Source organism: Rhynchophorus ferrugineus, unplaced genomic scaffold, assembly GCF_030347505.1.
Source record: "Rhynchophorus ferrugineus isolate W39M unplaced genomic scaffold, kcgeb_rfMv2 rfM3, whole genome shotgun sequence".
NCBI lineage: Eukaryota > Metazoa > Arthropoda > Insecta > Coleoptera > Curculionidae > Rhynchophorus > Rhynchophorus ferrugineus.
Window position 1 is genome coordinate 37,461,303 of NW_027472582.1, and position 26,010 is coordinate 37,487,312.

At 36.3% G+C, this 26,010-nt stretch overlaps 1 protein-coding gene across 2 annotated transcripts in view; it reads right to left on the reverse strand.

Moving 5' to 3' along the window:
- LOC143192547 (uncharacterized) overlaps positions 1–26,010 on the reverse strand; it is a 41,654-nt gene that overhangs the window by 337 nt on the left and 15,307 nt on the right. The window contains exons 2-6 of one of the 2 annotated variants that reach the window (XM_076397945.1): positions 11,647–11,853; positions 11,350–11,595; positions 11,090–11,292; positions 8,445–8,573; positions 25–8,382 (exon numbers count right to left, since the gene is read on the reverse strand). In XM_076397945.1, the coding sequence (XP_076254060.1) occupies positions 25–8,382; positions 8,445–8,573; positions 11,090–11,292; positions 11,350–11,595; positions 11,647–11,833 (9,123 nt within the window). In that variant the 5' untranslated portion in view covers positions 11,834–11,853. Of the gene's footprint in view, positions 1–24; positions 8,383–8,444; positions 8,574–11,089; positions 11,296–11,349; positions 11,596–11,646; positions 11,854–26,010 lie in introns of both variants that reach the window. The other variant, XM_076397944.1, reaches the window with a different exon arrangement.

Genomic DNA, 26,010 nt, shown 5'->3' on the forward strand with positions numbered 1-26,010 from the left:
ATTTCACTAATATAATTACTTTACCGTTGTTACTACTTTAAGTAATTGCTGTTGTGGGCTCAAAATTACAGGTACAGAGCTTACAAATCCATCAGCTGTACAATAGGTTTCTTGGACACACTTCAAAGCTGCAGCACAACCAACAGGTGGTACCGCAGTATTGTTGAAATTCGTAATTTCTAAGTTACTACTTGAAGAGCCAGTCTTATCAGGAGTAGAATTTATTGCAACACAATGTCCATTTAATCCTGAGGTTTGGCCAGGTCCGCAGGTCGGTCCAATATGTGGTATGTCAGGATTAACATTAATATTTACACATGTGCCATAAGGGCCTATATTTTGTCCCGGGCCACAAGAAGGTTGGTAAGATGGTGGACTAGGTAATGCGCTACTACTCACACATTGACCATATGGCCCGACTTTCTGTCCAGCACCACAAAAAGATTGGGAAGGTCGTGGAGTGGGAGTAACACTGATGCTGACGCACTGACCATAAGGTCCGACTTTCTGTCCTGGTCCACAAGAAGGTTGTGAAGATGGCGGATTAGGAGACACGCCACTACTTATACATTGGCCATATGGACCAGGCTTTAGTCCAGGGCCACAAGAAGGCTGGGAAGGTTGTGGAGTGGGAGTACCACTGATGCTGACGCACTGACCATATGGTCCGACTTTCTGTCCTGGTCCACAAGAAGGTTGTGAAGATGACGGACTAGGAGACACGCCACTACTTATACATTGGCCATATGGACCAGGCTTTAGTCCAGGGCCACAAGAAGGCTGGGAAGGTTGTGAAGTGGGAGTAACACTGATGCTGACGCACTGACCATAAGGTCCGACTTTTTGTCCTGGTCCACAAGAAGGTTGTGAAGATGGCGGACTAGGAGACACGCCACTACTTATACATTGGCCATATGGACCAGGCTTTAGTCCAGGGCCACAAGAAAGCTGGGAAGGTTGTGGAGTGGGAGTAACACTGATGCTGACGCACTGACCATAAGGTCCGACTTTCTGTCCTGGTCCACAAGAAGGTTGTGAAGATGGCGGATTAGGAGACACGCCACTACTTATACATTGGCCATATGGACCAGGCTTTAGTCCAGGGCCACAAGAAGGCTGGGAAGGTTCTGGAGTGGGAGTACCACTGATGCTGATGCACTGACCATAAGGTCCGACTTTCTGTCCTGGTCCACAAGAAGGCCGTGAAGATGGCGGACTAGGAGACACGCCACTACTTATACATTGGCCATATGGACCAGGCTTTAGTCCAGGGCCACAAGAAGGCTCGGAAGGTTCTGGAGTGGGAGTAACACTGATGCTGACGCACTGACCATAAGGTCCGACTTTCTGTCCTGGTTCACAATAAGGTTGTGAAGATGGCGGACTAGCAGACACGCCACTACTTATACATTGGCCATATGGACCAGGCTTTAGTCCAGGGCCACAAGAAGGCTGGGAAGGTTGTGGAGTGGGAGTAACACTGATGCTGACGCACTGACCATAAGGTCCGACTTTCTGTCCTGGTCCACAAGAAGGTTGTGAAGATGGCGGACTAGGAGACACGCCACTACTTATACATTGGCCATATGGACCAGGCTTTAGTCCAGGGCCACAAGAAGGCTGGGAAGGTTGTGGAGTGGGAGTAACACTGATGCTGACGCACTGACCATAAGATCCGACTTTCTGTCCTGGTCCACAAGAAGGTTGTGAAGATGGCGGACTAGGAGACACGCCACTACTTATACATTGGCCATATGGACCAGGCTTTAGTCCAGGGCCACAAGAAGGCTGGGAAGGTTCTGGAGTGGGAGTAACACTGATGCTGACGCACTGACCATAAGGTCCGACTTTCTGTCCTGGTCCACAAGAAGGTTGTGAAGATGGCGGACTAGGAGACACGCCACTACTTATACATTGGCCATATGGACCAGGCTTAAGTCCAGGGCCACAAGAAGGCTGGGAAGGTTGTGGAGTGGGAGTAACACTGATGCTGACGCACTGACCATAAGGTCCGACTTTCTGTCCTGGTTCACAAGAAGGTTGTGAAGATGGCGGACTAGGAGACACGCCACTACTTATACATTGGCCATATGGACCAGGCTTTAGTCCAGGGCCACAAGAAGGCTGGGAAGGTTGTGGAGTGGGAGTAACACTGATGCTGACGCACTGACCATAAGGTCCGACTTTCTGTCCTGGTCCACAAGAAGGTTGTGAAGATGGCGGACTAGGAGTCACGCCACTACTTATACATTGGCCATATGGACCAGGCTTTAGTCCAGGGCCACAAGAAGGTTGGGAAGGTTGTGGAGTGGGAGTGACACTGATGCTGACGCACTGACCATAAGGTCCGACTTTCTGTCCTGGTCCACAAGAAGGCTGTGAAGATGGCGGACTAGGAGACACGCCACTACTTATACATTGGCCATATGGACCAGGCTTTAGTCCAGGGCCACAAGAAGGCTGGGAAGGTTGTGGAGTGGGAGTAACACTGATGCTGACGCACTGACCATAAGGTCCGACTTTCTGTGCTGGTCCACAAGAAGGTTGTGAAGATGGCGGACTAGGAGACACGCCACTACTTATACATTGGCCATATGGACCAGGCTTTAGTCCAGGGCCACAAGAAGGCTGGGAAGGTTGGAAAGTGGGAGTAACACTGATGCTGACGCACTGACCATAAGATCCGACTTTCTGCCCTGGTCCACAAGAAGGTTGTGAAGATGGCGGACTAGGAGACACGCCACTACTTATACATTGGCCATATGGACCAGGCTTAAGTCCAGGGCCACAAGAAGGCTGGGAAGGTTGTGGAGTGGGAGTAACACTGATGCTGACGCACTGACCATAAGGTCCGACTTTCTGTCCTGGTTCACAAGAAGGTTGTGAAGATGGCGGACTAGGAGACACGCCACTACTTATACATTGGCCATATGGACCAGGCTTTAGTCCAGGGCCACAAGAAGGCTGGGAAGGTTGTGGAGTGGGAGTAACACTGATGCTGACGCACTGACCATAAGGTCCGACTTTCTGTCCTGGTCCACAAGAAGGTTGTGAAGATGGCGGACTAGGAGACACGCCACTACTTATACATTGGCCATATGGACCAGGCTTTAGTCCTGGGCCACAAGAAGGCTGGGAAGGTTGTGGAGTGGGAGTAACACTGATGCTGACGCACTGACCATAAGATCCGACTTTCTGTCCTGGTCCACAAGAAGGTTGTGAAGATGGCGGACTAGGAGACACGCCACTACTTATACATTGGCCATATGGACCAGGCTTTAGTCCAGGGCCACAAGAAGGCTGGGAAGGTTCTGGAGTGGGAGTAACACTGATGCTGACGCACTGACCATAAGGTCCGACTTTCTGTCCTGGTCCACAAGAAGGTTGTGAAGATGGCGGACTAGGAGACACGCCACTACTTATACATTGGCCATATGGACCAGGCTTAAGTCCAGGGCCACAAGAAGGCTGGGAAGGTTGTGGAGTGGGAGTAACACTGATGCTGACGCACTGACCATAAGGTCCGACTTTCTGTCCTGGTTCACAAGAAGGTTGTGAAGATGGCGGACTAGGAGACACGCCACTACTTATACATTGGCCATATGGACCAGGCTTTAGTCCAGGGCCACAAGAAGGCTGGGAAGGTTGTGGAGTGGGAGTAACACTGATGCTGACGCACTGACCATAAGGTCCGACTTTCTGTCCTGGTCCACAAGAAGGTTGTGAAGATGGCGGACTAGGAGACACGCCACTACTTATACATTGGCCATATGGACCAGGCTTTAGTCCAGGGCCACAAGAAGGTTGGGAAGGTTGTGGAGTGGGAGTGACACTGATGCTGACGCACTGACCATAAGGTCCGACTTTCTGTCCTGGTCCACAAGAAGGCTGTGAAGATGGCGGACTAGGAGACACGCCACTACTTATACATTGGCCATATGGACCAGGCTTTAGTCCAGGGCCACAAGAAGGCTGGGAAGGTTGTGGAGTGGGAGTAACACTGATGCTGACGCACTGACCATAAGGTCCGACTTTCTGTGCTGGTCCACAAGAAGGTTGTGAAGATGGCGGACTAGGAGACACGCCACTACTTATACATTGGCCATATGGACCAGGCTTTAGTCCAGGGCCACAAGAAGGCTGGGAAGGTTGGAAAGTGGGAGTAACACTGATGCTGACGCACTGACCATAAGATCCGACTTTCTGCCCTGGTCCACAAGAAGGTTGTGAAGATGGCGGACTAGGAGACACGCCACTACTTATACATTGGCCATATGGACCAGGCTTAAGTCCAGGGCCACAAGAAGGCTGGGAAGGTTGTGGAGTGGGAGTAACACTGATGCTGACGCACTGACCATAAGGTCCGACTTTCTGTCCTGGTTCACAAGAAGGTTGTGAAGATGGCGGACTAGGAGACACGCCACTACTTATACATTGGCCATATGGACCAGGCTTTAGTCCAGGGCCACAAGAAGGCTGGGAAGGTTGTGGAGTGGGAGTAACACTGATGCTGACGCACTGACCATAAGGTCCGACTTTCTGTCCTGGTCCACAAGAAGGTTGTGAAGATGGCGGACTAGGAGTCACGCCACTACTTATACATTGGCCATATGGACCAGGCTTTAGTCCTGGGCCACAAGAAGGCTGGGAAGGTTGTGGAGTGGGAGTAACACTGATGCTGACGCACTGACCATAAGGTCCGACTTTCTGTCCTGGTCCACAAGAAGGTTGTGAAGATGGCGGATTAGGAGACACGCCACTACTTATACATTGGCCATATGGACCAGGCTTTAGTCCAGGGCCACAAGAAGGTTGGGAAGGTTGTGGAGTGGGAGTGACACTGATGCTGACGCACTGACCATAAGGTCCGACTTTCTGTCCTGGTCCACAAGAAGGCTGTGAAGATGGCGGACTAGGAGACACGCCACTACTTATACATTGGCCATATGGACCAGGCTTTAGTCCAGGGCCACAAGAAGGCTCGGAAGGTTCTGGAGTGGGAGTAACACTGATGCTGACGCACTGACCAAAAGGTCCGACTTTCTGTCCTGGTGCACAAGAAGGTTGTGAAGATGGCGGACTAGGGGACACGCCACTACTTATACATTGGCCATATGGACCAGGCTTTAGTCCAGGGCCACAAGAAGGCTGGGAAGGTTGTGGAGTGGGAGTAACACTGATGCTGACGCACTGACCATAAGGTCCGACTTTCTGTCGTGGTCCACAAGAAGGTTGTGAAGATGGCGGACTAGGAGACACGCCACTACTTACACATTGGTCATATGGACCAGGCTTTAGTCCAGGGCCACAAGAAGGCTGGGAAGGTTGTGGAGTGGGAGTAACACTGATGCTGATGCACTGACTATAAGGTCCGACTTTCTGGCCTGGTCCACAAGAAGGTTGTGAAGATGGCGGGCTAGGAGACACGCCACTACTTATACATTGGCCATATGGACCAGGCTTTAGTCCAGGGCCACAAGAAGGTTGGGAAGGTTGTGGAGTGAAAGTAACACTGATGCTGACGCACTGACCATAAGGTCCGACTTTCTGTCCTGGTCCACAAGAAGGTTGTGAAGATGGCGGACTAGGAGACACGCCACTACTTATACATTGGCCATATGGACCAGGCTTTAGTCCAGGGCCACAAGAAGGCTGGGAAGGTTGTGGAGTGGGAGTAACACTGATGCTGACGCACTGACCATAAGGTCCGACTTTCTGTCCTGGTCCACAAGAAGGCTGTGAAGATGACGGACTAGGAGACACGCCACTACTTATACATTGGCCATATGGACCAGGCTTTAGTCCAGGGCCACAAGAAGGCTGGGAAGGTTGTGGAGTGGGAGTAACACTGATGCTGACGCACTGACCATAAGGTCCGACTTTCTGTCCGGGTCCACAAGAAGGTTGTGAAGATGGCGGATTAGGAGACACGCCACTACTTATACATTGGCCATATGGACCAGGCTTTAGTCCAGGACTACAAGAGGACTGGGAATGTTGTGGAGTGGGAGTAACACTGATACTGATGCATTGACCAAAAGGTCCTACTTTCTGCCCAGGCCCACAAGATATTTGGGAAGATGGCGGACTAGGAGACACGCCACTACCTATACATTGGCTATATGGACCAGGTTTTTGTCCAGGGTCACAAGAGGGCTGGGAAGGTTGTGGAGTGGGAGTAACACTGATACTGATGCATTGACCATAAGGTCCGGCTTTCTGTCCTGGTCCACAAGATGGTTGAGAAGATGGTGGACTTGGAGACACACCAACATCTATACATTGGCCATATGGACCAGGTTTTCGTCCAGGGCCACAAGAGGGTTGGGAAGGTTGTGGAGTGGGGGTTACACTTATACTAACACATTGACCAAAAGGTCCTACTTTCTGCCCAGGCCCACAAGACAGTTGGGAAAATGGCGGACTAGGTGTCACGCCACTATTTATACATTTGCCATATGGACCAGGTTTTTGTCCAGGGTCACAAGAGGGCTGGGAAGGTTGTGGAGTGGGAGTAACACTGATACTGATGCATTGACCATAAGATCCGGCATTCTGGCCCGGTCCACAAGTTGGTTGAAAAGATGGCGGACTGGGAGACACGCCACTATTTATACATTGGCCATATGGACCAAGTTTTTGTCCAGGGCCACAAGAAGACTGGGGTGGTTGTGGAGCGGCAGTTACACTGATACTGATGCATTGACCATAAGGTCCGGCTTTCTGTCCTGGTCCACAAGATGGTTGAGAAGATGGTGGACTAGGAGACACGCCACTACTTATACATTGGCCATATGGACCAGGTTTATGTCCAGGCCTACAAGAGGACTGAGATGGTTTTGGAGTGGGAGTAACATTGATACTGATGCATTGACCATAAGGTCCGGCTTTCTGGCCCGGTCCACAAGTTGGTTGTGAAGATGGCGGACTAGGAGACACGCCACTACTTATACATTGGCCATATGGACCAGGTTTTTGTCCAGGGCCACAAGAGGGCTGGGAAGTTTGTGGAGTGGGAGTAACACTGATACTGATGCATTGACCATAAGGTCCGGCTTTCTGGCCCGGTCCACATGTTGGTTGAAAGGATGGCGGGCTAGGAGACATGCCACTACTTATACATTGGCCATATGGACCAGGTTTTTGTCCAGGACCACAAGAAGGCTGGGAAAGTTGTGGAGTGGGAGTTATAGTGATACTGATGCATTGACCATAAGGTCCGACTTTTTGTCCCAGTCCACAAGTTGGTTGAAAAGATGGCGGACTAGAAGACTCGCCACTATTCAAACATTGGCCATATTGGCCAGGTTTTTGTCCTGGGCCACAAGAGGTTTGGGATTGTTGTGGAGCGGATGTTACACTGATACTGATGCATTTACCATTAGGTCCGACTTTCTGTCCTTGTCCGCAAGATGGTTGAGAAGATGGCGGACTAGGAAATGCGCCACTACTTGTACATTGTCCATATGGACCAGGTTTTTGTCCAGGGCCACAAGAAGGCTGGGAAGTTTGTGGAGTTGGTGTTACGCCGATACTGATGCATTGACCATGAGGTCCGACTTTCTGTCCCGGTTCACAAGTTGGATGAGGAGATGGCGGTCTAGGTGACAGGCCACTACTTATACAATGGCCATATGGACTAGGTTTTTGTCCAGGGCCACAAGACGGTTGGGAAGGTTGTGGAGTGGGGTTTACACTTATACTAACACATTGACCAAAAGGTCCTACTTTCTGCCCAGGCCCACAAGAGAGTTGGGAAGATGGCGGACTCGGAGACACCCCACTACTTATACATTGTCCATTTTGACCAGGTTTTTGTCCAGTACCACAAGACCCTAATGATGATGGATTTGAGGTTACACCGCTACTAATGCATTGACCATATGGTCCAATAGATTGGCCAGGTTTGCAGGATGGCTTGGAAGGACTAGGTCTAGGGCTAACAGTGATGCTTACACATTGTCCATATGAACCAAGCTTCTCGCCTGGCGCGCAAGATGGTACTGATGGTTTTGGTATCGGTTCAACCTTAATACTGACACATTGGCCATATGGACCAACCTTTTGTCCGTTGGCGCAAGAATTATCGGTATTTATGGTTTGACTAGAATCTATACTGTTGCTTGTACATTGGCCTTGTTGGTCTGTTTTTTGTCCGGGTTTACAAGAGTTTACGGGAGTGGGTTCTGTCGATGGAAATGGCGGTAAATATCCAGGCGTCGGACGATTAGAATGCCTAAAGTCATTTCCATGTTCATAAGTATTTGTCAAATCATTTTGAGGATCTGGTGAAATGTATAATGTAACATCTCTTATTGGTTTTACAGTTGAAAGATTTATATCTCCGACTAAATTTAGGAATGATTGCTTTTGTGATGAAATCTGAAAAAGTTGAGTTACAATATATAAATTAAACAAGTAACAATATAATCATCAAATATTACCTTCAAACCATTGTTTTGAACACTAGATTTTCCTGCGGTGGTAAACAAGTTTTTAACGTGATTTATTACTGATTTCGTATCAGCGCTTGGTAAGTTACAACAAACTTCGGTATCACCACAATGTGTTGCCTAAAATCAATAGTTTCATTATTTTGTTTTCTATATGAGTAATATGTTCTGATTATTGTTTGTTGTAAGCCCAAACTAATCATAGGGAAAATAGAAATTTAACTTAAAAGGCAACTCCAATATCCATCCAGCTGACACTACAATCCCCTTTTCAATTATTAATTATAATACATAAGAATTAATTGAGATTGCAGCAATGGGTACTACAAAACCCGTGGCTTAATTGTTTCATACCATATTTCTGGCGCGTTTCGTTGTTTTAGCCAACATTTGCTGTATGCAGGACAGAGTATGAATCATGACTAAATTATAATAAAAATTAGTTTGTTTGTAATACATCTTCATTGAAGGATATGGTCTGCTTTCGGAAGTTTCTAGCCCCTTTTAATAAACTATATACTGTTTTGTTTTTCAGAATATTCTCCTATTTTTGACCTGGTAACGAGCTAATTATTCAAATGTAACTATGTTAATATAACAAGGGATCAATGTGACCACATTTTAAAAAGACTTATCGTAAACTCAGTCAACATTTGAATAGTGTCAAACTGTACTGGCCTTTAACAAACTTAAACCTCCTTTTACTGAAGTGGCGTCAATTAAGGAATCCATTTTTAAAGGACTGAACTTAAACAAGTATGTTAAAAAAATAAATTACAGTCGATCCAAAGTTGCTGTGAACATACGTCATAAATATATTTAATACATTGACTGTCGCAATTTTGAATTCGTTTTAGAATGAGGCAATATTATCCTTCCCATTTTATTCTAACTGAAAAAAGATACACTGCTGGCTGATATATTGGAACACGTAAACGGACAACCCTGTGGACGTATACAAAATTCTCCAAAACAATAGATCTAAGAGGTTATAAACCTGCAAATGTTATCCTAACGCTCTGATTGTTTTAATACATTTCAAATCGCTGCTTATTATTACTCCGATTAAAAATTCCGATGCCAGATAGAACAGATTGCCTCTCTAATCAGTTACCTCGAACAGGAACAAGAAAATGGAGGCCTCCCCTTGCCATAATATTCATTAGAGAGGTAATCAATTAAAAATAAAGTTTTTTTATTTATATAGAAATATTAATTTGCTACGGTTTTATTGAAAATTAAAATTATTATTTTTGGCGTTTTGTAGCTGCATTGAATATTAGTATGGACACCTTAAATATCTCAAAAAATGAAAGAGAATCTTAGATTCAATGGAATCTACCTAATACTAACTAAATGTGGTTCTGCGAACTTGAGTTTACACATGACGGGATAGTGTCGTGTTCAACAAATGTAAGAAATGCAATAACGGGAAAATGGTCGTTGCTGCCTGGAGAGAGGGAGCAGCTCACGATTGAGTACATTCACTGAAGATCTGAAGCTCAGTTATTTTTTATGGAAAGCGTGGGAAAAGAAGTTCATTTTTGGGGTGTTATTTTTCTGTAAATTTGATCATTTGTGATAAACCATGTAGCGTTAATAATTCTCGCGAGAAGCTCATTTTGGAAAGTGTAAAGCTTGAAATAGTCGGTAGAACCCTGTAAGAAGAAACCTCAGAAAATATTATATCAGGTGTTGAATAAGCGCGGAATGCCAGAAGCGGTCGATATTTTGGATTATTCAGCCACTGATCATTAGATTCAGACATGACACTATCGACTTCCCAAGTGTCTTCTTAGGCAATATCGCGCCGTTGCCTTTTTATCTATTTGTTTTCCATTACATCTTTTATAACGTGACGTTATGTCAACCATCATCGTTTTATTTCATTTTACCTCCATTTATTGAGCCATGATCTCTAAAACGACTTTACGACTGGAGAGAGTTTTCTTAATCTTCACATGGAACGATCGGGCTGAGAAAATGATGAGATGAGGGCGATCATAGTTTAATTTAATTTGTGTTGTACAGTGTTCTTCCAGGTACCTCCATTGACCTGCATCTGTATTGATCTATCATACAAATACTATACTATGTCATAAACTTGAAAAAACATTCCTTACGGGATTTCTAAACTGTAAACTTTTTAAGTAAAAGAAAAGGAACCTCACGTCAAATTTACAAAATATACAAATTACAACTCAAACGCTCTACAATTTAAATAAAATAATTTTGTTAGAAATATATCAAAGTTGAAACGTTTTCATTAATTATTATTATTTTCACTTTTAATATGTGGAATGAAATTGTTATATGATATGATATATTGTTACAGAATTAAGACAACCATTGGGCTATTTCTAATTACAACCCGCAATACTTTCATACGCGTCTCATTATTTACACGGAAGCAATTTCATTAACATGCTACAAGATGTATTCTATTGCATGGTTTTCATATATCTTTTGTCTGTACCCTGTATGTGCTACATGCGTTTGAGTTAAAAATATTGTGGAAAAACTTGATATGCAATCTGCTGATTTCATACATTTTGTATACGTTGTTTAACTGGATTGACTATATATTTTCAACTATATTAAATATTATAAGTAATATTTATAAATACTGTACTAACCTTATTTAAATGAGAAGTGTTTGTTGCTATTCCATTTATACACTTGTCTTTAGGTACACATACTTTTGAGGTACCAACACAAGCAGAGGCATCACTGAACCCTTCGAATGTTTTAAACACTTCACCTTTTTTTAGCCCTTTAAAAGGTACAGAAGGTTGTACTCCAATAAATCCATTTTTATCTTGAACAGCATCTCCATTAGCTGCTGAAATAAATGTGATACAATTTTTGGTAAAGATATTGTAACTGAAAATTTTACCGGCATGGGCATACGCGCCATTCAGGAATGGATTCTTGCTGAAATCCGTTTTAACTTGAATGGTGTTTTGGTCATCTAAATCTAAATTAGATCCTGAAGCGGTAAACGAAGCTGAATATTTAAGCTGATTTGCGTTAAAACCGCCATTCAAGAAAACATTGCCTTGTATATCAATTGATTTAGATATTTCCGATTTTACGTCAGCAGGTAGCGATTTAATAACATGTCTTTGAGTAAGGCAATTACCTAGAAAAATCTTGTTGAATAATACTTCATATACACATTTTTATTATTTACCTTCTGCAGTACATTTTTTGAAATATTGATAAGATGCCTTGAATGGACTATCGTCACTCATCCACCAGAAGGTTATCGTTTTACCATTACGTTTTTCACTTAAAGCTGCATCTTTGATATGGCTAACATCCGCTGATGTTGAATAAATTGTCACTAACACCACAATTAAATACAGTGGTAGTCTCATTTTGGCTTTCTTCGGAATATCTAATAACATAAATATAATTAATATAATAAAATTAATAGATAAATTTCTTAATTTTTATATGTTTCTATGATTGCTTACTAAATTTAGTGACCTTTTAAATATGACATAATTTTATTAGAGTTATATAAAAATACTTTTACGCCTAAAATAAATAAATGAACCCCGATCGCTTAACACTAACGTATTTTTATTGTTCTAGCTGGTAGGTATAATATTGCTAATTTCTTGATTATAAATACATATTGATATCTCGTTACGCTATCACTCAGTTAATATACGAATGCGGCCATAAAATAAACTCACAACCGCATAGTTTATTTCACATGAATCCAAGTCTGGTAAATATGCCGCATGTGATAGAACTACTTTTCAACATAATACTAGATTTAAATAGGAGAAATGTATTTGGGAGGTGGCATGTATTTAGGAATATGGGCTGCATAGCAAAGCCAGATGAGCAAAGTCAATGAAGAAAGACCCAAAGTATTAACAAATGATGCAACGCCTACTCATATAAACGTCATCCGATGAAGGCAAGTGTAAAAGTTAAAACATTTTGAATCCTAAATACGTAGTAAAGGAGAAATATTACAATCAAGACTAAAATTTGGCTATTCTGGACTCAAATGACAAAAATGACGAAAATGACATAATCGTCTGTAAAATAGTATACATTTTAGTAAGAAACTCTACTGTGCCATTTTATTATGAAAGATGTACAGCCACAAGTCATTGTCATATCGAAAGTGGATTTAGTGATCTAAATAGGGTTATTTTTAATAATGTCGAGATCGTCCAAACCACAATCCAGACAGTTGCTAAGGTTATGTTAATTATATAAATCATTGAGGATTAATTTACCAAAAATACCAATTGCAACCCAATTATATTAATATTCCAATTCTTTAGAAAGCTCTGTTTTTATATTTTGCAAAAATAATCTAGAAAAAAAAATTAAGCATTTTTTCACTGGTTTATCATTGTCGAAGAAATTAGTCCACAAAATAAACCACAGGAAATGTTTACTCATTGACTGAAAGCTGACTGGCTGGCTAAAAAGACTAAGTTAATGCTGGTGAACTATCAACAATGATTATAAATTCAACAAGTTCGATTTAGGTGCCTTTAAAGAAATATAAAACTAAAACCACCGGCTATATGTCATATGCTTGAATAGTGAATCAGATACAATATAGTTTCAGAGTGGGTGTGACACACACACCACCTTAAATAGAGTGAATCAATAGATACGCAAGCATTCACGATAAGTTTATATTCACAACTAGGTATTAGTCAAGTTAAGTTTATAATATTAAATTAATCCGTATGATCGAAGACAGTTCAGGTATTTTATAGTATTGTGCTTTATTATAAACTGTAAACATAACTTTAAGTAATTAAGAAACAGTTTATTTTTATTAAATGAAACACAATGAATAGCCAGCAGCTAAATGAAGCCAATTGCGTGGAATTACTAACTTCTATATTGATTATTGAATCATCTATATTTCTATATTGATTGCTTATTTATTGATTTGAATCAGCGTTCCGAAAATTATTTAGTGAATTACACCAGGTAATTTAACTAAAGGTGCTCTGCAGGAAAAAGCAACCATAAAACTCCGATAGGCATGACAAAATCACTTTTCAATTCAATAATGCTTGTCAATACACCTCAAAATTGGTAAAAAAATGTTAAGAAATACTTAGATACTTCTAGTAAGAAGACCTACCTACTGACTGACTGACTGGTACTTCGTTTAACAATAAAACATGACTTGTCAGGGCTTCTACTTTTCTAATAAAATAATTATAGAGGAGTTAGAACTGATGGTATTACTATGTATTACATCGGGTATATGTAACTAACCTCACTGACATACTTCACTTTTCAATATGTACCATTTCGTCGTGTGTGACGTGACCAAAATATTGTTTTAGTGTGTTCGATTCAATATGCGAATACTGGTTTCAACGTTTCAAAAGTGGTAATTTTGATACCGAAAGCAAAGTAATTTCTGCTCAGGCAAAAAAAATTTTTAGACATGTATCTGAAGACACTAGTCGATTATCATTCATGCCAAAGGCAAGCAGAATATGCTAAATTATTGGAAGTAGTACAAGAAACAATTTCCAATCGCTTAAAGGATGATCCAAAAACTCTGATATATTCTGCCGTTTGAATTAAGCCAATAGACATCGAAAGGCCTTTGGTAAAGTGTGAAATGGAGCTTCAAAGTCAATATCATAAAGGTTTTTTTATGGTCTTGTATCTGGTAATGAAGAGTGGATCCATTACGATCATCCAATACGAAAACATTCTTCAGGGCCACCAGCTCATGCATCAACATGAACGGCAAAGCCGAATATGGCTTCAACCTAACGTTCTGTATTTGCTAGGGATCAGCTTAGCGTTATACTATAAGCTGCTAAAATCTAATGGCACCATCAATGGGGATCGATATCGAATAGAATTGATGGGTTTGAGTCGAGAACTGTGCGAAAATGGCCGAAATACGAGCAAACACAACAATGCAATTCTTCATCATGACAATGGTCGTTACAAAACCAGTGAAACCACCCTTGGAAACATAAAAATGTAAAGTGGTACTCCACCCGCCGCATTCTCCAGAGCTACTTCTTCCGACACAAGAGTCGTGAACTGCCTGCGAAGAGTTTATCTTCTAGTGAGGATACCAAAATTGGATCCATTGGTGAATAGCATTAAAAGATACATCATTATTTCGTGACGGAATCCATAAGTTGCGTAAAGATGGAAAAAAGTAGCGGCCATTGACAGACAACATTTGTACAAAGCTTCAAATTTAAAAAACCATCTTTTTAATTTATAGGCTTGATAAATTTTATAAATTCTTTAAAAAAAACGTAACGTAAAATATTCAGGGATTCTAAACAGAATTACTAAATATATTATCAAATTATGTAAGGAAAATTACAAATAGTATTCGAATTCATGTTTAGCAAAATATTTTTTCCTAGATATATTAATCGAATGGCATAAATAATACCTTTCTACAATATACCGTCAAATGTCAGATTATTAAACAACGTTTAACAGCCACAAATAATAGCGTACCTTAGCAATCACAACCGGAATCACTTCGAAACAAAGCGTAGAACGAATCATCGTGTCTATAATAAAAAATGGTAATGGGCAAAATATTGGATATGTTAATTGTTTGACCATGTATTTGCATGATCAAGTTACTCTTCTGGACAACCTTCAATTTTATATTTTTTGCTTAAAATTTCTATAGATGACGTTAATATTTCAATCATCAACAAAATTAATAAAATTTGAATATAAAATTTTGAATATCATATTCGGAATATGTTTGAATATAACCATTATTTCCAAGTTATAAATTCAGATTTAAGGATTAATGTGAAATATTTGAGTAAATTCATAATTTTGATACCTGTATAAAAGATAAAACTAGATAGGAAAACAAGCATTTTTGTATTGATATATTTTCCCAATATAAACAATTTATTTCATTTTATAAAAGCATTATTTTAATAAGAAAATTTTATTAGTCCATAATAACAATGTTCAGTTTACAATTCAAATCGAATTTTATAAATGTTCAGTTTTTGATCATGATTTAAACAAAAATATAGACATACACTAAATGTACAAAATACAAAAAAAAAGCAAATCGGCGATGAATTATTTTTATGAATTATTAAAATATTACTACTGACTTTCTTCAACAAGATCTCCGCAGAAACATATTATTCGGTGCAACTCCGAAATATTTCATAGAACGCATATATTTATTAATATTAGATGCTCCCACGTATTTTTCTTAGTTTTCACTTTATAACGGCATTTATTGAGAAAAATTGGTATAATATTATCAATCGAAATAATTTTTATCATTATCTATAACTTTTTCTATCTTTATATTAGCATGGCTGTACCATGTTGATCGAACGAACAAAAATTATTAAGAATTTGGTTGTTAGTTTGGTAGCGATACAGTCATCGATCGATTTTCACACATCTTTAAGCGATGTACCAGCAAACCATGCTGCATCGATATGAATCAGTGGTAGTCAGAGAGAGGGTGCGACAAAACTTCCTATTCTAGCTGTAACTGTTATATAATGTACTGATCGATAATGTTGCTGGTCTGTTTATTTACGAGAAATGTCAGCAATAACACCTTCATTCGGTTTTAGCAACTTGCGATATATGCACGACTACCACACCTTTCAGATTCCACAATATGCAGAATAAGACTCTATAGCCATAAATGTTCCGCTTGGGTGTCGATGGCTTGGATGGCTCTCCTGGACTAAAACATGCTTGCGCATGGGATTGAGGTAGTAGATCTTGAGTTTAAAGTCAAAGACTGTCAATAAACAAAAGTCTTCTTTTTACCTGAAAAGCAATGGAACCGCAATGTAAAAATGATTAAAAATTACATTTTCACTAAATTGGTGTGGTTGTCACTTTCTCTCGTTCAGTACGCCCGTAAAAAGTTGATTCAAAAGTTGTTTGAAATTTCTTTGGGAGTTTTACCTGTTTTTTCCTCATATAAGCTTTACAATTAGTCGTCTTTGATCATTTTTTTCTTTTTTTGTCGCTGTCATAAAATTGAAAATTTTAAATCGTTAAAACCAATCTTCATAGATTTCTTAGAGCTTTCGGCTGTCTTCGGCAGCATATCGCTCCAGACAACAAAAGTAATGAAAGTCACAAATGCACTGAATAAATTAGTAATATTAATTAGTAATATTAATTGTTAGTTAATATTAATTGAAATCAGTGAAATTAATTGAAAAATTATCGATTTTAACAGTTGACTACATGGATACTACATTTTCGAAATAATACATAAATACATGAATACATAAATACATAAATGCATGCTAGCACCGAATATATATCTATATCATTATATTTTTTAAGAATATCGAAAGCTCTAAATATTAATTATGACGCTAATAAATTCTAAAAACTCCTTAACACCTTAATTGAATGGTCACGCCAATAACATTAGTTAAAAACGCAATCAAAATATAGTAAAAAATTAAAGATATTAATTTATATAATGCTATATTTAGAAGCTTTATTGACTCTAAATCACTGACGTAAAATTACAAATCGACATAAATATAATTAAACATAACCCATGAAACAATACAATTTAATTATGAACATACACCTGACGTATCGAATTAATGTAATGTAACATATAAACATATCGATTTATTTTATGTCCTCCTTGAAACTAATAAGACATTCTCATCATTATTAATACTATTTTAGTCATAGCAACATCAAAGCTTAATTCTAACCTAAATATTATTTTTTATAACATCTTTATTATGTACTTGGATTAATAGGCTTAGTACAATCTTAATTTACAATTAATTTATTACTACTTTTCCTAAATGTATACACTGTACTTGGATTAATTAACAAGCAAGACGAGAGCGAGAAAATACATCAGTATGTATTCCTCAATTATAAAATTATAATTATTTATTAATTATTAACTTATAGCTATAGTTTACACTAAATGTATACACTTTATATAAATTCGTATGGTTTTGTTCCTTTCAATCTCCTGACATCCTGCGCGCTGTCCAGCAGTTGTATTGCTTCCACGTTAGTATGATTTAGTAATCTTCTTTCGTGTTTCAAGGCGAAATCCTGCACAACTTCGCAAATCCATTTGATTTCCAGGTCATCGTGCAATTCTTCGTTGGTTACATCGCGATAGGCATTGGTAATCAATCGAAGAACCTTGTTTTGACAGCGCTGTATGACTAACTGTTTTGAATTTTTAGTGCAACTCCATATTTGCACCCCATAGGTCCAAATTGGCTTTATAACTGTATTATAGATCAACCTCTTTGATTTTAGATCAAGTTGAGAGTATCTTCCAACTAACCAGTATATTTGTTTTATTTTGGTTCTAATGTGTTTTGCTCTTTGTCTAACGTGATGCTTCTAATTTAATCTACCGTCAAGATGGATTCCAAGGTATTTTGCTGATTCTGCTTGAGGAATCGGAGGACTCAATATAGCAGTGATATAATTAAGTTTTTATTATTTCGCCTTAATGCAAAATTAACGTGGACAGAAAATATTAATTTATGTTGACAATAATTTAAATATATATTTACTACGTCTCGATTCAACCCCCCATTATATATCTATTGATTACAATTACTGATTTCGTATTTATGGTTTTCTAACTTGGCGATACACTCACATTCGTTAACAATCAAATAGCAGTTTGGTAGTTCATCTTTAAAAAAGAATATAACCATAATTTTGTGATCAATTCACTAGACTATGTATATAGACTATTCAATGTTTTTTTAGTAACGCATCATGGATATTTGTGACGTCGAAATGTTGCAATGTTGCCGAATTAACTCTGGGTTTTAGTTCAGTTTGGCTTTAACATACCAAAAAATTCTAATCTAAATAAAATAATTGAACAAAAATATTATGAAATATAATTTATTTTAACATTATAGTAAATCTAAAAACTACAGTTGTTTATAGAGCCACAATAATTTATAGGTAAGCGCTAAAATCTCTTATCACTATTGCATTCAAGAATTTTTCATATATCTGATAGCCAGTTGTCGTCTGGTTGTCAGATGTACGGTAAATTATTCAAAATATTAGTTACAATTACCACAGGTTATAAACCGGCAAACATTATTTTAGCCCGTTGATTATTTTGAGAATTTAAGTCGCTGCGTAATATATATCATATTACTTTGTTTGAAAATGTCGAAAACAATAGATATTCAGAGTCACAAATTGATTACAGCTTTAAGAGGTTATTTTGAAAAGGAACGAGATAATGTTGGCCTTCTTTTTCTGGCAAATTCCGTTAGAGACGTAATTATTGATGATATTAAATAATATAAGTCCCTACAATTTTATTGAAAATGTTTTTAGCGGGTTGTTGCGGGGCTAAATATTACTCTGAGTATTGTGAATAACATTGCCTACAAAATAAAAAATTATAAAGATATAAAGAATAATAACTTAGATTCACCCAAGAAAACCCATCTACATACAAACTGGCTGACGAATCTTGACCATCATGATATTGGCTCTATTCGAGACCAAATATACGAAATGTATAAGAACAGTAAGTACACAAACTACTTTATCGATATAAACGTAATTTAATAAAATTATTTTAGAGAAAATTGTCTATCTGAGAAGTATACATAACAGAATTAGGGACATGCAGTTTTTTGAGGGATGTAAAACATCCTTTTATACTCTCTTACAGGGCATAGGGTTTAAATGTTGTAAAAATAACCCTCGGAGAGGTTTAATATAACTTCCAGACATTACCTTAAAAAGAATTAAATTTTTAAAGGCATAAAATGAAACCAAGGAAGATAAACTATTTGAATTTGTGTATCTTGATGAAACTTAGATATTTCAAAATGGTTCATTGTGGCACTCTTGGCAAGATGGTAATAAATAGAGTGTAAAGACAACAAAAATTGATGGAAAAAGGTAAAAGTTGCAAAAGCATTCGATTAGGTTTTGTTGATCATTATATTTATTAATAATTAATTACAGATATATTGCTGGTCGAGAAGGATATTCCATCAAAAACTGTTTGATGTGGATTGTCATTGTCATTGTGGTGTACATTGTCAACCATAACACTTTGGGTTTGGATGGACTCGATTAGACATACAGAGGAAGAAATTGATAAATGGTGGAAGTGTGAACATGTTTCGGGCAGATGAGAAATTAACAGTTTAGTAATTGAATTAGATAATGAGTGGAAAAGTGAAAATGACTGAAGGAAACTTTCAGGATATGTGATAATGCTCTGCACTTCTAGAAATTCCTGAAACAGAATGATGAGAGTGGAAATAACTAAAGGTATGCACATAATTAATTGAATATAACTGTAAAAAATGGTATAATAGGGCATGAAAGATTTGTGTACACAGATATGTTTGTGATTGTTCAAAATTAAACATGAGCATTAGACCAAGATACCAAGACACCAAGACGACTTAACAAGTAAACACACCATTGAAGGAAACAAGAACAAAACGTAAAAAGTAAATATGCTCTCGAATGAAAGTAAAATACGTTTTTTAAATATACAGTTGTTGATTAGGCGAATTAGGCCTCCAGGGGAATACCACTACATAAAAAACGCGCCTAGAAACTCTACCTCATAAATGGTGTGGAAAAGAGTTAAATGTAAATAAAACAAATCTAACCTACAAACTATTATAGCTGTATCTTTATTGTAGTTTTAAGTCATTCGATATTATATTTATTAGATTTACTATAATGTTAAAATAAATTATATTTCATAATATTTTTATTCGATTATTTTATTTATATTAGAATTTTTTTGTATGTCAAAGCCAAACTGAACTAAAACTCAGAGTTAATTCGGCAACATTGCAATATTTCGACGTCACAAGTATCCATGATGCATTACTAAAAAAACTTTGAATAGACTATTTAAAGGGTATCGTGCTTGCTAACAATGGAACAAAGTCTAACAACATTTCATTCATGTGATTTTGAAAAGGATTTAAATGATTTTTGCATCGTTTTGCAAAGGTGGGTATACATGGTTGTTAATAGTCCGCGTAGCAATATGTGTAGCTCATAAGCCTTGAAGTCAGTTCATGTTCAAGAATAAGAGAACATTTGTTACTAACTTAATTTGTTGTTTTCATTACTAATGGAATTTTGTTCTTACTGATAAACAAAGAGATCTATTTATTACTTCAAATTAATTTAGGAGAAATTATTGAACAACTTTATGATTATAACTATCCATATTATGATATCACCAAGATCTTACAAGAACTGAATAAATAGTGCTGTCGTGCTTTTGATCAATATCATGATCATCATCCTCATGATCCGAATTAAATTGATCTGTTTGTCTAAAGTCTTTTTTCGTACGTTATTCTCATACTTTTATCGCCCTTAATTATGTGTTTCAAAAATGGCTTGATTTGTCTGAATTGGCTTCGTTTAAATAAAATGTGTCCGTGTATCTTGATATTTTTAAGAATTTAACCGAGTTCTTCAATGATTCCGAATTGAAAACGTTTGAACACTGGTGTTCACTTGAGTACTGGTAGCTATAAACATCACTCAATTTTCTATCGATTGAATTCAATTAATTATGTAAAATACTAAAGATATATCGCTAAATATATTAATCCATTAAGATCAATCGAAATTATTTTTCCCAACATTGCATCTAAAACCAATGCGCCCTTCACCTCGCTATTACCTCATTAAAGGCTGCTTTTGGCTTATGGTGTCTAGGAAAGTATATCAGCGAATAGCAGAAAATTATTATTATTTAACAACAAGGAAAGTTTATCTTCGTTAGATCTTAATTAATCAGAACAAATAGATGTTGAGGGATGAAGAAAAAGAAGTAAATTGGTACAAACAGGGGCACAAAAGAAACTAAGACAATTGCTCGTCAGTAAGATAACTTTTTGGTATATTTCATTGAAAAATGTTCCAAATATAAATCTCACATCTTTCTCAGCGATATCTCAAACAAAAAGAATAAAAGCGAACGCAATAACTAATGTATATATAATAAAAAGAATATTTTGAAAAAATAAAATAATATTTAATGACAACTTAACTCTCCGTTTCAGTATTAGGCTATATATATTTAAATAACTCTGTTATTATCTAATGCGTTTTTTGCATTAATAAAACATAAGTTAGCAAATTTAAACTAAATAATACAATATAATTATGAATGAAATACTTTAAAAACAAAATGGTATATATTTTGTTAAAAATTTATATAAATAATAAAATACTACATTCAAATTGCAATAATTAATAAATTACATTTTATATGTTTACATAGAAATTATAGCATTCATAGAACTAATAAATTAAGGATTTAATAATACATACGTAAATGAAGAAACACTTTTGCGAAAGTAACACAAAACTATATATTGCTTAGCACGTAAACGCTACATATTCCTTGGTATAGACTAATTAAAATAACTATAAACAGTTTTAACAATAGAATCACTAAAACATCACACCATGGTGTTAATATATAGTAGGATGTTATACAGTTATTAACACTACACTAAATCAACAGTAAAAACGGATTTTCAATTTCGTTTGTTAATTTGATTCCACTTTCACTAATTTTTTCTACGGTATAACATACTAATTTGAATTTATTTTTTATTTAAAAGCATGACAAAATATGACATCATAAATTGGCCATACTTTCTATCGTATCATTTAACCAAATATATCTTTAAGAAAAGAGTTTGATATTTGACTTATAAATTCTATTAATCTAATCATTAATCTATTAATTTAATTTTTATATATTTTAAGATTTTCTAGAAAGGTCGATGTTATCAGCCTATGGTGGTCATGGTTTTTTATCATTAAGTCACTAATACAAAATCCCCATAAAAAGCTGATTAGGAGCACCATTATCGTCAAATGATAAAATTTTATTTTTTTAGCCAACCCTCATACGTCCTCAAAGAATTCTGATTCGGCTGAGAGCCTTCGCGTTATCCATGATAGGAGAATCTAAAGCAGTAAAGTTAAGTTTTGCTTAGACCGGCTCTCTTATCATATACAACTATCCCAGCAGCTCAAAGTTCGCTAATTATTCGCTCACCTAGTTTTGAAGCAAGGCAGCAGCAAAATAATTTCTAGCGACTGCATTTTTCTGATTCTACATGAACAATTTGGAAGTACTGTTACGTCTCGCAGATATGAAATGAACTCCCTACCAAGTTATGGAAACCATGAAAAACTGTAATCAAATAATATCTTTAATCACAATCCAGATCATTGCTCAAATTGATGGGGATGGATATTGGATTTGAATTTTGACTATCGATTTATATTAACTGATATTAATTATATATTAACTAATATGGTAATTAAATTTAACACTTATTATAGAAATGATAACAGGTAAAAAGTCAGGATAGTATACAAACAATCTATTGTTGGAATATAAATGGTTAATAAACAGCTGACCAGAATAATTATCGATTACATAGACCTCAAATAATATTCACGTTTTCAGCAGAGCAGTATATGAACTCAAATTTACTAGTAATATAGTAATATTCAGAATACGATTTGAATGATTTTTCCAAATCTGCAATTCATTATATTTGCTTCAAAAACTTAATGAATAAATAAACTGTATTTAATCACGTTATTTGTTATACTCTACTTAAATTTTTTGTTGGTTATCGCACTCTACTTCAGAAGAATCCCTTAACACAATTTTTTATCATAACACTACAAAATGCAGAATATATCAAATTCAAAATCAAGGAACTGAACTGGTTAGTTGAATTATTCTATAAACTTGACCTAATATCAACGAGAGTGATTTGTTAATCAATTATAGATCCGTTTTGGGGTTATGCAGTGCGAAAACTGGTTAGTAATTCCACACTGCCCAAACAACCCTTTTTAATTAATTATCATACCTTATCGCTGCATAGATAAGGAAGAACCAGCCAACACTAAGCATATCTAATGTAAAATACAATTTAAAAAAGCATAACTACAAACCAATTTAATACAATTTAAACTTAAGAATTTTGAAATTTTCAAGGAGCTTAACTTCCAATGATAACTGATATAATCAATTAATTCCTAAATGTTAAAAGCATAGCAAAACAAAGAAATGTAAAAGAAATTTTAAATTATAGCTCTTCTGACTAAAATCATGCCATTTGCATATAAAATTAAAAAAATATTTTACAAAACGTTAAAATATATCCAGATAAATACTTCCTGCATCAATATGCAAAAAGCTGGCAGACATAAAACTGAAAACTTGAGAATATAAAAACGTATCCAAGACAATCTACCTTAATACATACTTTATCGAAAACATCAGCTATCCGACCATTCAAAATTAGTAATCAAAAAATGATTTCGTCATCCAGGGCAAGGGTTTTTCTTTGGAGAACGAGTAAAGCACGACGAACGTTCTGAGCACCACAATAGTTTCAAAAATATCCTATTTGTTCAATAAAGAACCTCGTGTGCAATAAAACGCTATTAAGGGCATTATTACAAAAGCCATATGAACGCATACAACCCGAGTATGTCGACAAATCAAACGAATATAACGCTAGAGGAGAGCCCAGGTCGAACACACAATGCCAATGTATGTTAAAAATCAATGTAATGTTAACAGTTTTTTTCGATAGTCATGATGTTATTCATTACAAATTCCTTCCCTTTGGTCAAAATACTATTAACATTATTCAAGTATATGGTCTTCAGAAAAAATATTAACTACTTCGGACTACATGGTTTATTTCATACACTAAAAAGTCTTTTGATGATATCACTTTAAATAAATTGATAAAGTAAAAAGATAAACATAAAGGAAGAGGATAAAAAAGAAACTTTAAAGGCTTTTTCAGATATCAAATAGGATATCTATTTGAAAATCTGAAAAAATGTTTACACAAATGCGTTGAACTATAAATATATCTGGTTGTTAAAAAAAACATGGATACATTACAGCATCCTTTGAGATCTCGGTCAAATAAGTTTCGAATTATTGCGGTAAAATGAAATAGGTCTAAGTAAAAAAAATTTTTGTTTTTAAATCCTCAACATTTCGTAACTTATATACATTTCAACAATTTTCAAGTAAAATTATTCGGCAACAACTAACATTTATTGTTTAGTGAACGTCTATGAATAATAGACATTTTGTAGAAATAAATTTGCTTATTTTATTACATATGAAATATTGAAAATTGCATAATGATCGCAGAAGAACCTGAATTCAAAAGTTCAAGGCCGAACGTTTTTTGAGTTCACGGCACTTGCATTTTGCGTCATGCCTTATTCATGCTATTTTTAATTAAACATTTGTGTATAATTTATATAATTTACAAGATTTACATAAAATTATATTTCTGTTTAATTATTTTAGAATTGATATATCATCACTAATTACAAACTGATTTATATACGAGGGCAGTTTGATAAGGCACTGACTCTTTGAATGAAATATATAAATAATCGAAAATCTGATTTTTCCATTTTTATTAGAATTCGATATGATTTTTGCAATCTATGGTATGAAATACAAACCAAATGTTTAAGTACATAGTAAAAATTTAAAGTTACTGCGCGGAAATTAATAATAATATTATAATTATATAATAATATAATAATTAATATAATTAGTATAATTAATAATATAATATTATTATATATAATAATATATTATATTATATTGATATAATAATAATAATTATATTAATATTATTAATTAATAATATTAATAATATTAATAACTTCTCATAAAGCCCTCGTATGAACCAATATATTGCACGCTGAAATATAATGTTAAAAGAAATATTGATCGAATATTAAACCCTAATGAGAAAAAAACAAGTTAAAATTCCGTATATATTTGGTATATTATTACTCGATTAAAGTGATTTGATTAACAAATTAAATTTTAAACTATGCTGATGCTGATTCGTTAGAAAAACATATGTCTCATAATAATATTTAATCATCTTATTTTAAAAACAAAACCTCAGAATCTAAAAAAAATATACATAGAAAAAATGCAATGATATTTTAGGATGTATAGGTATAAACTTTATTATGCTTTGATTCGTTTTTTATGCATTACAATTTATTGAATAGAAAACTTAATTTAAATTTCCATTAGAATATTCAATTACATGTGACGTAACATGCAAGTATCATGAACCTAAGAGAGATTTGTCCTTGAACTTTTACCTACCGGATGTTTTCAGATCATTGTGCAATTGCTAAGTTGTCAGATGTAATAAAGCCAGTAGATTTATTTCTTGAAATGTTGAAAAAAATATATTATTATTCAGGAACGTCCACTCAGCAGAGATGGTATCTATATAACGCGTTTAAACCTAACAATAGTATAATTACCGTTTGAAATAAACAAGGAGGTTCTATTTTGAATTCAAATTTAAAAACAGTCGTGCAAGAAAAGTCCGTAGAGAAAATTACAGCCAATTATATAATAGTAAACGCATTTAACATAAATTGACGAACGTCGGAAGTTGTGAAGAATTTTACGTTACTAGAATGAGTAAAC